This window comes from Triturus cristatus, chromosome 1_2, assembly GCF_964204655.1.
Source record: "Triturus cristatus chromosome 1_2, aTriCri1.1, whole genome shotgun sequence".
Taxonomy (NCBI): domain Eukaryota; kingdom Metazoa; phylum Chordata; class Amphibia; order Caudata; family Salamandridae; genus Triturus; species Triturus cristatus.
The window spans coordinates 205,661,947-205,677,711 of NC_140580.1; the positions used below are offsets into that span (position 1 = coordinate 205,661,947).

At 42.2% G+C, this 15,765-nt stretch overlaps 1 protein-coding gene across 2 annotated transcripts in view; it reads left to right on the forward strand.

Annotated features, from left to right (window-relative positions):
* The window catches only part of CDH23 (cadherin related 23), a 1,199,511-nt gene that overhangs the window by 280,519 nt on the left and 903,227 nt on the right, over positions 1–15,765 (forward strand). For both annotated transcript variants that reach the window (XM_085603466.1, XM_085603467.1), the window contains exon 9: positions 2,650–2,751. In XM_085603466.1, the coding sequence (XP_085459592.1) occupies positions 2,650–2,751 (102 nt within the window). The remainder of the gene's footprint in view (positions 1–2,649; positions 2,752–15,765) is intronic.

Sequence of the window (15,765 nt, forward strand, 5' to 3'; positions counted from 1 at the left end):
TACAATATAATATAGTTCACATGACTTACCTCTCACCAGGCAGCTCCATGCCATGAATGGTTATAGAGATCCAAAGTGCCCCCGAATTTCAATATATACAGGCAGATTTCGTACATATGGTGTGGACTGGTCAAATAATACAAACTTATTGGACGGCCGTCCTAGAGAAATTGAGTAGAGAATTGCCCTGGAGATAAGCACTTGTCTCCTCGGTCTGATCCCCAGAAACCCTAAACTCAAGAGCAGCAGACGCTTCCTGATTTTGGGGCTTACAACAACTAAGAGACGAATAGCGATCCATTGGTTGACCCAACAGGGGCCGCAGCTGGACAAATGGAAAACAGGTTTTAAGGATTGGGCACTGGCTTAGGAGGCGCATATGCGAAACACTAGAAAGGACGATAAGCTTCCCGAAGAGCTGATGGAATGGGGGGTGATAGTACAAGAGGTAGAGGAGCATGCCCCACATTCCACGCGTGCATCACAAGACGAAGAACATCATACTAGGGCTACAACCCACAGCCAGGATATAGGGCATGGGGATACCCAAGACTAATTTAAAGGTATTTTGGACTTCGATCTGGTAAGACCCGGTAGTGGGGAGGGAGGGGAGGTTAAAGGTTGACAAGTTATTAGGCAATAGACTTAAGATGCTAAATGAATCTCCAGAGGGAGAACCTATAACAAAATTATCCCTATTTTTGTATCAAAATGTTGAATGTATAATGCTACCTGTTGGATATATGTTTGTATGTGAACATTGACCATATTTTTGAAATAACAATAAAGAAATTTTAAAAAAACCATTTCCCATAGGTGGAAATGGTTAAGACAGGAAAGGTCTAAGAAGCTAGCTAGAAAACCTATATTTGGTGTTAAGGGAATGGAAATTTTCAGAGGATCAATTACCTCAAAATCTTCTATTGCACATATATGTTCTACAAAAAACTCCTTTTGATAGAGTTACTGTTCTATAGTTCTCCCAGTTGCACTGATGTTTTTAGTATCATTTTGTGTTTGGCTTCTCCGTGCCAACAAACCATTCCCTAAGTGACTGTAATCTCAAAATAAATAACAGAATGATGGCCTTAATCTTCCAAGCAATCCAGATATCTAAGGATGAAGGTTAGGAATTCAAATAAAATGTTGCCACGAGCCCTACTGATAATCTGAATTCCCATCTCTTCCATCCAATTGGTTCCCACTATTTCCCCCATGTTTCCAACGAATACTGATTTTAATGTTTTTTTACTCTTGGCCCAATAAGGGCCTTAATTGAGCACCTACCCTCAGCCTTGCCCTGCGCATAACCGCTGTTGTGTGTGGTATGAAATGAACATAATTATTATTCTTTGCCTCGAAGTTTGGGTATTCTAAAAGCTGATATTGTTCAAGGAGTTGTTCCAGGTAATTTTGCATAAATTAATGCTCATCTGGTTTTCAATCATACATTGATTCTAAAGAAAATTTGGCATGCAGTGTTTGCCTACTTTCAAGAGTTGTGGTTTGTATTTACTCAGAATAAAATGCAAGGGTCCAATCCAGCCTCTCAACTGTTCCAGCAACCTAGACTTTCAATCACCCTTTTGGTGGCTTTGGAGGCAGTTGGATGAGGTACACATTACTTTTTTATTGAAGTGGTCAAGCTAGGACTTCACCGCTTAATTTAAAATGGGGCAGTCAACTTTCCAACCCCGCAGATCAACAGAGACCCTGACTTTGGCTTCCCTTTGGGAGGACCGCTTGTCAAATCTAAAGATTCCCACCTGCTTTGTGGGGCTCTCTATATCTACGGTTCATCTTCTGGTGTAGCAGCTGCATTGTGGCTAGCTGAATGCTGAGTGTAAAGTTTTCTGTCATCGGTACCAGCTGCGACTCTGTCATTGGAAAGCAAGTGGTACCCTGACTCTAAATAAGGCGAGGGAGCTATAGGTTTGGTGGGGTGCAACATCTACCTTTTTATGCCAGAGCTCCTGCTCCTCCAAACTTAAAATGAGTTTTGTTGACACTCAACTAGGAATTTAGACACCTTTACAAGACATTTAAATACATTACATTTAGAGTATTTACTAATTTCTGTTTCTTATCAGTGACAATCAATTGCATTTTGTGAGATGTGTACTTGATGCCTGTACATCTTCTGTCTACTACCGTTGTCTCAGGGTGGATGATCTATTTCTCAGTCCTAACAAAGCAAAATTGAAATAATAATGGTGTTAGCACAATGTTAGGTCTGGAGCAAACCGTGGGGCTTAAACTTGACTAAAGATGTGTAATTGACTGCACACAGACCACCACATCCAGTCTCTTGCATTATTTTTCCATTTTTGTTTACACTGTCATGAGTTTTCTGATCATCTCTATATATTATGTAATTATTCCATTAGGTTAAGAAAGTGCTTAAGTTAGGCTTTTTTTATGTTGGAAGAACACCAAAGATAAACCAAAATTTACTCTAACTCATATGTGACTTACCAAGAAAGTTACCAAGCAGACATAAAAGGTATTTTCATTCCATGTGATTTTGACTGAATCTGTTCTCTGTCATCCCACATTACTGGGTTTGTTTATTCACTAGTCCAGAAGCAAGGTTTTAGCCGCTTGAAACCTGACTTTGGTGAGACTGACCCTTTTATATCTCATTGACAGGGGATAATCACAGTGAAAGGTCTGGTGGATAGAGAAAGTGGAGACTCCTACGTTTTAACAGTGGTGGCAGATGATGGGGGACCCATGAAAGACTCCACTGTGGTGAGTACCTACATTCTCAAGTTACTGATGTACTGAACCCTTATTTATTAACACATAGTGTACGCCTGGCTGAGTGTAAGGTGGAGGAAAGGAAGAAGAGAATAGAGCATGATGTAATGTCAGGGAAAGCAGGGGGGAGAAATCCTTTCAGGATGAGAACATTCACAAATTGTCTCAGTGGATCCACTAAATCGTTATTGGGTGGTCTCAAGGGCAACAGTTGAAAGAGAGGACTATGGATTATATCTGGTTTAATCCCTAGCCCTCTCTTTTGACTGTTGTCCCTGAGACCACCCAATAAAGATTTAGTGGATCCACTGAGACAATTTTAATCACCACTCTTTATATATATATACTTTTTCTTGCACTCTACCCCCTTACCCATCCATCTACCATCGCACATCTAAAGAGAAAACACCTCAGCTCCTCCCCTTGGGGAGTCGTAGCCCACACTTTGGTGTGAGGAGGGAACCCATATGATGAAGCATGTCACCTACCGGTGAGGGTTCTCGTCCTGAAAGGATTTCTTCCCCTGCCTTCTCTAACATTACAACACGGTCTATTCTCTTCTTCCTTTCCTCCACCTTACACTCAGCCAGGCGTACCTTATGTGTTATTGAGTATTTGAAGTGATCAGTACTGACCTGGTTTCTCAAAATCCCAGTAGATCCTTTATGGGAAGAACAACTGAGCCCCTATTTAGCATTAATGATAATAATGTTGTAGCAGTTTCTGCTAATTTCCTAAATATTGTTACTGTAAGCGGAAATGTTTTGTGAATATTCTTCCAAATTCCGCTACAACTAAAGTAGTCAATGTTATTTTGAAAGCAAACTTACCATTTGCAAATATTGTGGTGAATACTAATGTCAATAATATTGATGTAGGTTCAATATAATATTTCACTTTAAGTTCTTCTTTCTTAGACTTATAAAACGTTATATTCCTTATTACGAACACTGCATAAAGATTGCTGCATTAAGTCAGAATAAACCTTTTAACAGTGAAAAAGGGATACCGTTTGTTTATGAAATATGGATAATATGTAGCTCGATGATTACTTTTTAAAGATCCACATGGACAACCACCAACATAAAAAACCCAGATGCTTTCATAAAACTGAAAAGAGAGAACGCTTTGTAGTAACCCTGTTCAACAAAGTTTTCCTTGACTGCACTTACACAAGCACAGCACTTAATGATGTTTATAGGTATGGACTAATGCAAGTGGGATGATAAGAATATAGAACACAATTTAGTTGTGATTTGAAATGTAGATGTGGAAAGTCTTACTACGCAATGGTTATAGCAAAACATAAACATTATAACCCACCCCAAATAAGATGTCTGGAACTGTAAAATACAGAAAATGTATACAATTCGACAAAAGGCTCTTGAACTCTTCAGGGATTATGTGCTAGAGATTGTCTGTTTTGTGAGTGAGCTATAGTTAAAATACAAAAAGTCTGCTGTGTATCAGTATCTTATGATTTCATGAAAGAAGAGTTCGCTTACGGGCAGATCGTTAAGGAGTTTGTGCAGCAAACAGTCAGTGAGAGGTGTAGGAAAATTGCTAAAACATGTCCTTGATACTGTAATAATAAACAGAAAATCAAATTTTTTAACAAATAGATAAATGTATAGTACACTATTTACGTGGGCTAGTCTTTATGAGAGCAAAATAAGGAATATACAATAAATAATGGACACATTGGCCCTGCTGGACCACTGAGCCAATCTTACCACTTACCCTGCAATGAACCTTTCTAGATGCCTGAGAGGAAAAGAAGAGTTAACAGCAATTCAACAAATTCAATTTCTAGTTTAGCCCATTTGGCCACACATTAAGTAGCAGGAATCGATCAATAAGATTAAAAATGTTTAATACAAGTTCAGAGTCAAACTGATATATATAAATCTCAAGAACATATTGTTTGGATACAAGATCACCACAGGATATCCAAAGTGACAGTCAATACAACATAAGACATACAAGAACCTCAGTTGCAACAATACAAAGAATAAGGAACCAAATTTGGCAAGCAGTGTATAGGTTTCAATCCTCTGTCTATGCATGAGTAAATCTAAAATCGCCTAAACTAATCCGAAGTCTAAAGTTGGGGACTTAGTTAAATCAGAGGAAAGAGAAAGGTATCAGTATTGAGGAGACTTCAGTAGAAGTTTTCTAAATCAGAAAAATTGCATAGCATGAAGCCACACAATAAGAGCATTGCAAAGAGGTCTCTACCCCTCAAAGTTTCTAGAAAATCTGGTCTCCAAACTAAAGTGTGAAACCCAGTTAAACCCACAGTACATTCGGAAGTTCCACGTGGTCAACTTCAGTCATTTTTCACTTACGAACAGTAGGAATTGGCATCCTCTCTCGATCCTCCTCATCCCACATTTCAAACATCAGGACATCCTTAAACGTCCCCTGTCACCAGATAGGACATGAATAGGTGTCCTCGCTTAAGATTCGTTAGCGCCTCTTTTCCTTGCCAAAAGGTCTCCTCCAGAGCCTCACTGTCTCTAATACACAGCATGCCTTTCATTGGGTACGAGATCACGTGAGCACACCTGCAAAGGAAAGAACATTGCAATCCAAGCACATTTTCACATTGAAGGTTAATCACTGAAAACCAAAGGCTTAGGGCCTTTGGTTCGCCTTTGGTTATGGTAACTTGATAGTACAGTCAGCGTACACTGTAAATATATGATAATATGAGCAGCTAAGAATATAGAATAAAAGCAAACATTACATAAACTGAAATTCCAGTAAAAGCAAAAGTATAATTATGAACGAGAAGTACAATTGTAACATTATAATGAAGGTTATAGAAACACACTTATATGAATGACTACTTTCTAGCATGAATCCACTCTAGCAGTATGTTTAATGGTGCATCCTACACTAATATGATTAAGACATTCAAAATATATTATGCTAATGCACATAAATATTGCGCTTTTGTGGTGTATAGGGGTGGAGCTTAGATCGTGCCTCCCCAGGCCTGATTCAAAGAAACTTTACACCTGTAAATGGACTCATATGTAAATCTATTACTGCACCTAGTAGTTGCTTTTTTTTTACTGCTTTTTGCATTTAAGAGTTGGTGAAGATGGACATCTCTCCAACCTTTCATGGAGCCTCCTTCATGAGGATTTATGAGTGTAAGGTTACTTCTCATAATTTTTCACATGTTGGCTGAGACCCCCAGCACTGTGGCAGAGGTCTAACTATGGGAAAGGATAGGGAAAATTTAAAAAAGTTTATTAAAAAAGTAAACATTTTAATGTAAAATATGAATAATTAATTATATTAAATATTTATTTTAAACTTAGGACTGATAATAGTTACCACACATTACCTGAAATATGTATTGAATAACTCATGTGTATTCAATTCATTTAGAGATATTTTTTAAATAATTAAAACAAAAAAGCCATCCTAAGTAAAATGTACATTTTATTTAATATGTTATATAATATACTAAATGTTATGTATAGAATTCATTTAGATTATTTTGTTAATTTTTAACACAATTGTACAAGTTTAATTTAATGTGAAATTAAAAACATATGTGTTATTGATTTAAATATTTTATATATTTGTTATACCGAATATAGCTATTTATGTTAGAAGTTGAAATATTTTATTTAGTTACCATTATATCCTATGCAGTGATATTTTAGGTCCTTAAAATCCATTAGTTTCTATTAGAGTGGATTGCAGTACCTGTGATTCCCCAAGTGTAGTGCTGGACTTACTCAAAGGGTGCACAGGTGTAAATTTACTACTGTTTATGGACTTTTTGACTGCATTTACTTTAGAAGTGTAGCTTATGATAGCAGTGGACTTACTCTTTTATAGGTGGGTATTTGTATTTGCATGTCCCTCTCTAAATCCCTACATAACCCCCCTTAAACCCCTCTTAGTTAGGTGCAACTATTCATAATTTTAAAGCACCTCTCCTTTGTCTGTCTTCCTCACATTTACTACTAAAACGTAGACCTACGAGCACAGAGATCTCCGCACACACGCAGAGACCTCTGCCCAGAAAAGATAGGAGTAATGGTCCTGGCACTTAGGTTAGTGAATAGTAGTACTGTGGTACTACATCAAGTACTACAAATACAGTTTGTGCATAGTGCCCCGTTTTCTGACTAAATGTTCTTTTTATGTCAAATCAGTTGGCATATCTTTAAGGGTCTAAGAGTAAAGATTTGTGCATACTTTGTCACCACCCATGCTATTGTGCATTATCATGTTCCTACATAAGAATTGCAGTGTGTGAGTCACCATTAACACAAGATATTTTGTGGAAATGTGGCAATGGCCGATTGGAAGCAGAAGAATTCACTAATGATATTGCATTTAAATATTTGCTCATAAATAATGATACTCTAATTTTTTTCTGTTTCCAATACATGCTGACCCCTAACAGAAGGTAAGTCAACAATCTTGTTTCTAGCATACTTTTGTATTTGGCTGCTTTTGAATGCTCTAGTCCTGCCCAAACCTCTCTTCTTGATTTAGGAACGTTCTCGAGATCCTATGGGTCAAGTGAATGCTCCTGAAGCACTCATGCTAGGCCTGATTCCCTGCCCTAAGCCTGATAGTGCTCCACCAGGTTCCTTTATCTAGCTCTTCTCCTAGCAAAGCACAATATAACACTTCACTGGAAGGATCCCTACCCTCTAACCCCCTACAATCACAAGCTGGACTAAGGTATAGCTCTCCCGGTTTAAATCCGAGAGCACCCTGCTACATAGGGAGGAATGTGCTGATCTTAGGAAATTCCCTTTTGCACAAACATGGGATACCCTGGTGGAGCCCTTTAAATACTGCACCAAGGATGATAATCTACTCCCGTAATCTCCCCGACATAACTTCTTCTCACTACATTTACAGAAATCTTTTTGCCGTAGAAGCATGCACCAAATACTGGAATGAAGGTACACAAATTCTTACTATTGTGTAGGCAATTTATTACTTGGTTTGCTAATCACTTTGGCACAGCTTGACAAATCCTAAACGAAACGTTCCAGAAAAAGTCTCATCCCCCTCAGCTTCTTCCTGGATATTTTCAGGGTGAACGGTCAAGTGGGGGCCTATAAAAAGAGGGGGCCCTTCATGCCTTTTCCCAATGCAATTTCCCATAAGAAATTTAGACCCAGTTACAGCTGAAATGGCTGAACAGAATTACAGAGCACAGTATTACAGCTGTAGATTGGTAAAATATTAGTGAAACGTGCCAGGGACACCTTTTATTCATTCCAGGTTGGCTTGGTTGGTATTTTACCAATCCAAAACAGTAATAATGTGTCTGAAATGGTAAACACGTTTGTCATTTTTCAGCTAGGCATGGATGGCACTTGCTAATCCTATGCTTAAACAATTTGCCTCAAAAATGGCAAAAGACTTTGACCGTTTTCTAGCTTGGCATGGTTGGCAACTAATCCCATGCTTACTAACTCTGCTAGAAAAACACACATTTGAGGTGGGTAGTTTTACAGTTCTGGTGTTGTTCTAGTGTGTTCCAGATAAAGGAACTGCTTTCCACCTAAACCTTCGGAGCTACCCAGAGTTCCCTACATCCTTCCTACTTCTGCATAAAATATGTGGCACTAAAAGCCTGAAAGGATATTGCTTTGACTTATACTCAGTGCTCCCTTGTGTCTGGGCAAAACTATATCTCTCTGACGAGCTCTAGTAACAGTAAAATACATATTAAGGGCCGTCATTTTTCTTTCCAGGTTGGCTTGTTGGAATTTTACCAATCCAAAACTATAATACTGTGTCTGAAGTGGTAAAAAGCTTTTATCATTTTTCATCTCAGCGTGGATGGTGCTAGCTAATCCTGTGCTTAAAGAGTTTGCTGCAAAAATGGCAAAGGACTTTGGGGCTGATTCACAGAACTAATCTGAGACAAAATCCTAAACTTACTACTTTTAGTATTCACAGAAGGCATTTAGTAGTACTTTGTCTAAAGTTTAACTTAAGACAGACTTAAGACAGACTTAAGACAGACTTAAGACAAACTTAGAACAGACTTAAGACAGACTGAAGACAGACTTAAGACAGACTTAAGTCAGACTTAAGACAGACGTAAGACAAAATCCTAACTTTACTACTACTAAATGCCTTCTGTGAATACCAAAAGCAGTAAGTTTAGGATTTTGTCTCAGATTACTTCTGTGAATCGGGCCCTTTGTCACTATTCTAGCTCAACGTGGATGGCACTATGCTAAACATATGCTTAAAGAATCTGTTAGAAAAAAAAGACATTTGAGCTGAGCAGTTTTAGAGTGTCAGTTGTGTTGTATAGTGTTCCATATAAAGGAGCATTTCTCCACTTAAAACTTGGGACCTGCCCAGGGTTCCCTACATCCTTTTGTGCATAATTTATGATTTATGCGGCACTCTAGGCCTGAAATGGTGCTGCTTAGGTGTATGTGTGGTAACAGTTTTGCAGGCTTATTCGCAGAATATGTTTGTGAATATTATTTTTGTATGCATGAATATACATGTGTTTATTTTGGCATTCAAAAAACGTCCAGCTACAAGGGCACTAGTTTCTTGAAGAAACCCCTTCCCTACATCCCCATCATGTTTTGGGTGTGTTTTCTTCCCCTTCCCATTTTAGGAATTGATTTGTTCCTACCACATGACCTGAGTTAATCTCTGGCTTGTACGTGTGTAAGATTGTAGATGTTCATCAACTTCCAGTGCATGCCCACCCTAAAATGCATACCAACCTTCAACAGAGAGGAGGAGATTTGCTTGTGCAAAACCATACAAAATCTTGGTAAATGACAAAAGTAACTTTGTACTAAAAAAATAAGGAGAAGCAAAAAGGAAGAGGGGAAGAGGTTGCAGCTGTGGGAGCAATACAGAGAGCAGTGGATGGGGAGAATCAATCAATAAGGGAGCAATGTAGCGCGGGAGGGGAGAAGCATATAGGTGATGAACAACAGGAGGACACACACGAGCGAGCAAAAGATGAGGGCAGTCGAAGTAGTACACAAGTGACAGAGAGCCATGTGTATCCTGGCGGGAGAGAAATACATGTAGGAGACAGCTGGAAAACGCATGTACTCTCATGGAGTGCTTAACACCCCCCCCAAAAAAAGTAGGGTTTGAAAAGCAACCAGTGGAAGCATAAAATGCAGCCAACCAAAAACAGAAGATAAAGATTCTGTGCTCCAAGGGAGGGACAAATACAGATATAGATTGACAAGCTGGGGCACAAATAAGAAGCAAGTTAGACTGACAGGTTTGATCTTAAAAGGATCACATGACATGTTCATAATGTGTGACATGCAGTTTAATTTTTTTACTGAACAAACTACAGTGCGTTTTTGCAACACTAGATTTGGCAAATAAGCTCAGTTGAGCGGCACCTGCCAAAGGCCATCATGAAAGAAGGACATTTTTAGTGTTTCGCTGTGTTTGTCTCCTTGCCTGCCTCTCTTCCTTTCTACAAATCCATCTAGGTTTTTCTTTTTCTGACTGTTCCTCTTACCATAATCCACTCCTCAAGTCGTTAAATTGTCTCCCTGCCTGTACTTGCTTTTATTATTATTTATCTTTGTTTATTGCATTTAGATAACACATACTTTATTGTAGCATTGTATCAGAACCCTTGTATTGGGCATGTGATCTTCAGACATAGTCCTTACCCTGGATCCCAGCAGAAAGTATTGATCAGAAGTCTTTAAATTCCACAGGTAAGTCGGAGCAGGTTTGCTCTCTGTAGTGCTCTGAACTTCAGATGGTCCTTCCAATGCCATCCTTATGCCTCCTGACAGCGGATGGTGTTGCAGCACTCTGGGGACATTGGAGCTCATTTAAAGTTCAATGTGCAGACCTCCAAACATCTCTGGTGACACTGCGTCCAGTACCACGGCCATGACCTGCCACCTAACTTAGAGTCGCCAGAAAACTATCTCAATGCAGTGAAGTATTATCTCAAGCAATCGTCATGCTAAAACGTTAGGAGCAAATTTAGCAAAACTGTCTATTCCAGCTTTGCTGACATACCATGAAAGCCCGGTCGGCATCTTTTGCTTTCCGAAACTCATTGGGAGTTTTCTCCCAGTGACAGTGGGTAATTGCTGCTTTTTTCCTGTCCAGGATAACCCTTCCTAGTGAGGCATAAGTATTTTTTCAATACCGAAGAGGAGTCATTCAAACACAATAATAGGGCCATTCGCCAGGCCATATGTCTGTTGCAGGTTGGACACCTTGCGAAAAAGGCATAGCAAGATCCTAATCATTGACAGAGCTGTCAGTGCCATATTGTTGTTTAATTCCAATTGTTCCCATTTTTTATAGCTGCAGCACCTTGTGGTGCATTGAAAATGCTTTCTGTGTATCAGTATCCCAAAGATATTGATTAGGGCAATCTTTGGAATTTTCGTCTAATTAAAGCAGGGCACTGATATGCATCCTGGATCTTGTGTGTTTGGTCTCCCAACATGTAGGACATAACACGTTTAATGGAATCAAACAAACATTTCTAATGCCATTTTGTAGACTTAATAAGTAGCTGTATAAGACTGAAAGATGACTTCATGTTATCATGTGTAATTTTCTCCAACAAGTGCTTTAAGTAAATATGATACGTTGAAAAGTGGCAGTAAACAGGCAGAGCATCATGTTAGCTAATAATGAGTGGAATGAGTTTCACATGTTGGGTGCAAACTTCAATGCTTTCCGTTTCTCTTTGGTCTACCCTTATACAGCACATATATTTGGAGGGCTGGAACTAAAGGTGAGAACTTCACTCTAATTTTTCAATTCTCTGGGGTTAGCAGCTGGAATTCGGCGCCCCCATGGGCTATTGTTACGCCACTGACTACAATCACTATGCGCTCTCTAATCTTCAGCTCTGAAGAGTTCTGAATAGGTCACTGTAGGAGGCTGGCTTAGTATATGGTGCACACATATTTAAGTAAAGCACCCTGCACTAATCCAGACAACCCTTATGCTGATTTTAGTAGTCTTAGTCAACCTTAGAAAGCTCTCTAAGTGGTGGACGTGGAGAGCAGCCTTCAGGCGTAGTCCAGAAAGAGTGTTCAGCAGCTTATTTTACCAGTACTAATCTAGTGTAGGTTAAACGAAAAAGAACCACACAGTGTCTTTATAAAAATGGCAATATTTATTATACACACTCACTAACACATTGGCATATCTGCTATCCAGAGATATGAACACAAGACACACAATATTTCAAAAGGAGAACAGGTAAGTAGCACAAACACACAGTGGTCTCCAGGGGGAGACCAAACCATATACAAATAAAGTGGAATATGAACTGCGACCGAAGTCGAGACTGGACCCAGAAGAGTTAGACAAGCTGGGACCCAAGGAACCACCCAAGGTAAGTAACCAGGAACCCCACGGATGACGTGTGCAGAGTGGGATCACAGCCCATACTTAATGCAAGTCAATGGGGAAGTCGTTGTAGCAGTTTTGCAAAAGAAGGACCCTTCCCAGAGGACCTGGAAGAAACCCAGTGGAAGATGGAATGTTGGAGAGTCACCCCACCCATGGATACCCCAGGAACCAGGATACCTATACCACGGGTGCATAGGTGTGAAGTGAAGCCGGGTGCATAGGTGTGAAGTGACGACGGAAACCGCCGTAGACCACAATGGAGGAATTCAGTGAAGGTGTGGCTGGCGACGAAGGTTAAAGAGTCCGGTGGAATCCAAGGGTGGATTCTTGAAGAGGAGTTCCTGCAAGAAGAGGGGACAGAGTCTGTGCCACTCTGGAATGACCAGAAGGCACGGGAGACCAATGACCACCGATGAAGGAAGATACAGGAGGGTTGACAGGGATCTTGTCGCTGCAGCTGTGAAGCCCAGGCAATGCTTTGGAAGACCAGGAGCCGTTCACAAGATGTCCCACGTTGGAAGGCGAGAACCAGGAGGTTGGTGTCTGGCGGGAGCACTAACAAGCCTTGGCAGCAGTAACAGATGAGAAAAGCGAAGTAGGTGTAATGTCGAGACCAGCAAGGTCCAAGGGACTCACCAAGTGCAGGAGAGTAAGATCAGGCCCCGAGCAAGCAGGGGAGCCCACTGGAGTCAAAGAAGATCTTCAAGAGGACCCACAGGCCGAAGGCACAGGAGTTTCAAGAGGACCTCAAGCAGCTCACCAATGATGGAGGCCCACAGTGCAAAGGATGTTGTGAGGATGAAGATCTTGTTGCAAGAGATGCTGGAGGCTGGAGCTTCTTGGAGTCTGAAAATCTCCAGAGAAGAGAGTCAACAAGCCTTGGCAATGGCAAGTCAATGCAGTACACAGGGGTTCTGTTCCAGCGGTTCCGACGAGGGATACTGGCCTCAAACTCGATGAGAAGACAGTGCAGGCCTTCGAGGTAGTTGCAGAACCACAACCTATACTGCTGGGCCTTGCGAAGTTCGAGGATGTCAGGAGCAGCAGACCAGTCAGCTTAGTTGCTGTGCCTGCTTTTGCAAGGAGAGTGACTCTTTCACTCAAAGGGAGATTCCTTTGGGTGTCTTTGATGCCCACAGGACTGGAGAAGAACCTGGATGGATACAGGCACAAATGATGCAGATGACTGGCAGGACAACAAGACCAGGAGCAGCAGGAGTCTTCCTGGGGCAGTCTCGGTTCCCAAAGCGAAGTCCAATGAAGTCCAAAGTGCCCAGACGATTGAAGTAGAAGTGGTTTTGGATCTCAATCTTGTCCCACAATGAATATGAAGAGCTACCAACTGATAAGCCCTTAAGTACCATAGGTAAAGGGTTGGAATGATTCAGGGGTCCCAATCCAGATTCCGCAGCAATCACAGCACCAAAACTGCCCTCATCGCTGCCACAGACGACATCAGGACCCTACTGGACAACGCTGAAATGGTGGCCCTCATTCTCCTGGACCTCTCGGCCACTTTCGACACCTGCTGCCACCACACCCTACGCACACGCCTCCACAACGCAGGGATCCGTGACAAAGCCCTGGACTGGACAACCTCCTTCCTCACCGACAGAACCCAGAAGGTCCACCTCCCCCCATTCCGTTCTGAAGCCACCAAGATCATCTGCAGCATGCCGCAAGGATCATCCCTCAGCCCTACCCTTTTCAACGTCTACACAGCACCACTCGCCAACATCGTTCGCTCGCACAGCCTCAATATCGTCTCCTACGCTGACGACACTCAACTGATCCTCTCACTCACCAAGAACCCCGCCACCGCCAAAACCAACCTCCACGAAGGAATGAAGGTTGTCGCCAGCTGGATGCAGACCAGCCGCCTGAAACTTAACTCGGATCCACTCCCTCCACCTGGGACGACTCCTGGTGGCTAGCCGCCCTGGGAGCCACACCCACTCCCACCGACCATGCACGTAACCTGGAGTTGATCCTGGACTCATCGCTCTCTATGACCCATCAAGTCAACACCGTCTCCTCCTCCTGCTTCAACACCCTCCGCATGCTCCGCAAGATCTACATATAGATTCCCACTGGAACCAGAAGGACAGTCACACAGGCCGTCGTCAGCAGCAGGCTGGACTACGGCAATGCCCTCTACGCAGGAACCACGGCCAAACTCCAGATGAGACTCCAACGCATACAGAACTCCTCCGCACGCCTCATCCTCGACATACCCCATCAGACCTACATCACTGCCCACCTGAAAAACCTGCACTGGCTCCCAGTCAACAAGAGGATCACCTTCAAGCTCCTCACCCACGCCAACAAAGCACTACACAACGCCGAACCAGCATACCTCAACAAACTTTCTACAACCCGAACTGCCAGCTGCACTCCGCCGACCTTGCCCTTGCCACCGTCCCACGCATCCACAGGACCTCCACCGTCTTCAGATCCTTCTCCTACCTTGGCGCTAAGACTTGGAACACCCTCCCCACACAGCTGCGACAAACCCAGGACCTGCTGACCTTCGGGAGACTCCTCAAGACCTGGCTGTTCGAGCAGTAGCTGCACCCCCCCCCCCGCTCAGCGCCTTGAGACCCTCATGGGTGACTAGTGCGCTCTACAAATGAACCTGAGTGGGAGCCACAGCTACCTTAACTGGTTTCAACTGGAGCATGCAAGAAGGGCACCGAAGGTACCCTTCAAAGCAGTTTGGTGGCACTGGCAAGCGCCCCCACCTCAGCACAATACACTAAGTCCTGCCTGGGAGGTGGTCACATGGAACCTATTGTTCTACCTTCCCCTGCTCGAGCTTGGCTCAGCAGCAGGAGAGCAGAGTCTGTAGTCGGCAGCAGCACTAGCTTGCTGTCAGTCCATGAAAGTCTGGTAGCGGGAATACAGGGGTATATGGGATCCTACATCCAAACACCGGAATCGGTGTTGGGGTAGGATTCCAACATGTTTGATACCAAACATGACTGGTTTCGGTAAAGCCAATATATGGTTATACATCTCGTAATTGACTTGATGTCCACTATATGTATAAAATGGCTGACCGCACTTGCAAAGCCCGGAAAATCAAAACCTGGGTTTGTAGGGGGTGTCCTGCTCATGCAGGGCACCCTCACACCTATAACCAAGCCCCCCTGCCTTTGGGATTGAATGGCCTACCTTAGGGGTGACTTATAGGTTTTAAGTGCAGTGACCTCTTATATAAGGAAACTTATATCTGTTGTGAGTGGTGCTGGCACCAGCTCACCCAGGCTGCAATGGCATAGGTATCTTAGTACCATATGCTAGGTACTTAGAATGGTAGACCAGTAGCCAATTAGGAAAATACCAAAGTACTTATCTTAGTCCAATTTAGGGAGAGAGCACCGTGACTCGGGTCCTGATTAGCAGGATACCAGTCAGACTAGTCAGAAAACAGAATGACACCATGATAGAAGAATCCTACCTTCCTAAAGTCACTTTCCAGAAAGCAAGGGAATCAGTGTCCTCTACACAAATAAAATAATGAGCACTGGATAGTCCACCAACAGGGTCTCTGTTCCCACTTTTCTTGGTGACTTTAAACAAACATTGGCACAGTTAATAGGTTTTACACTC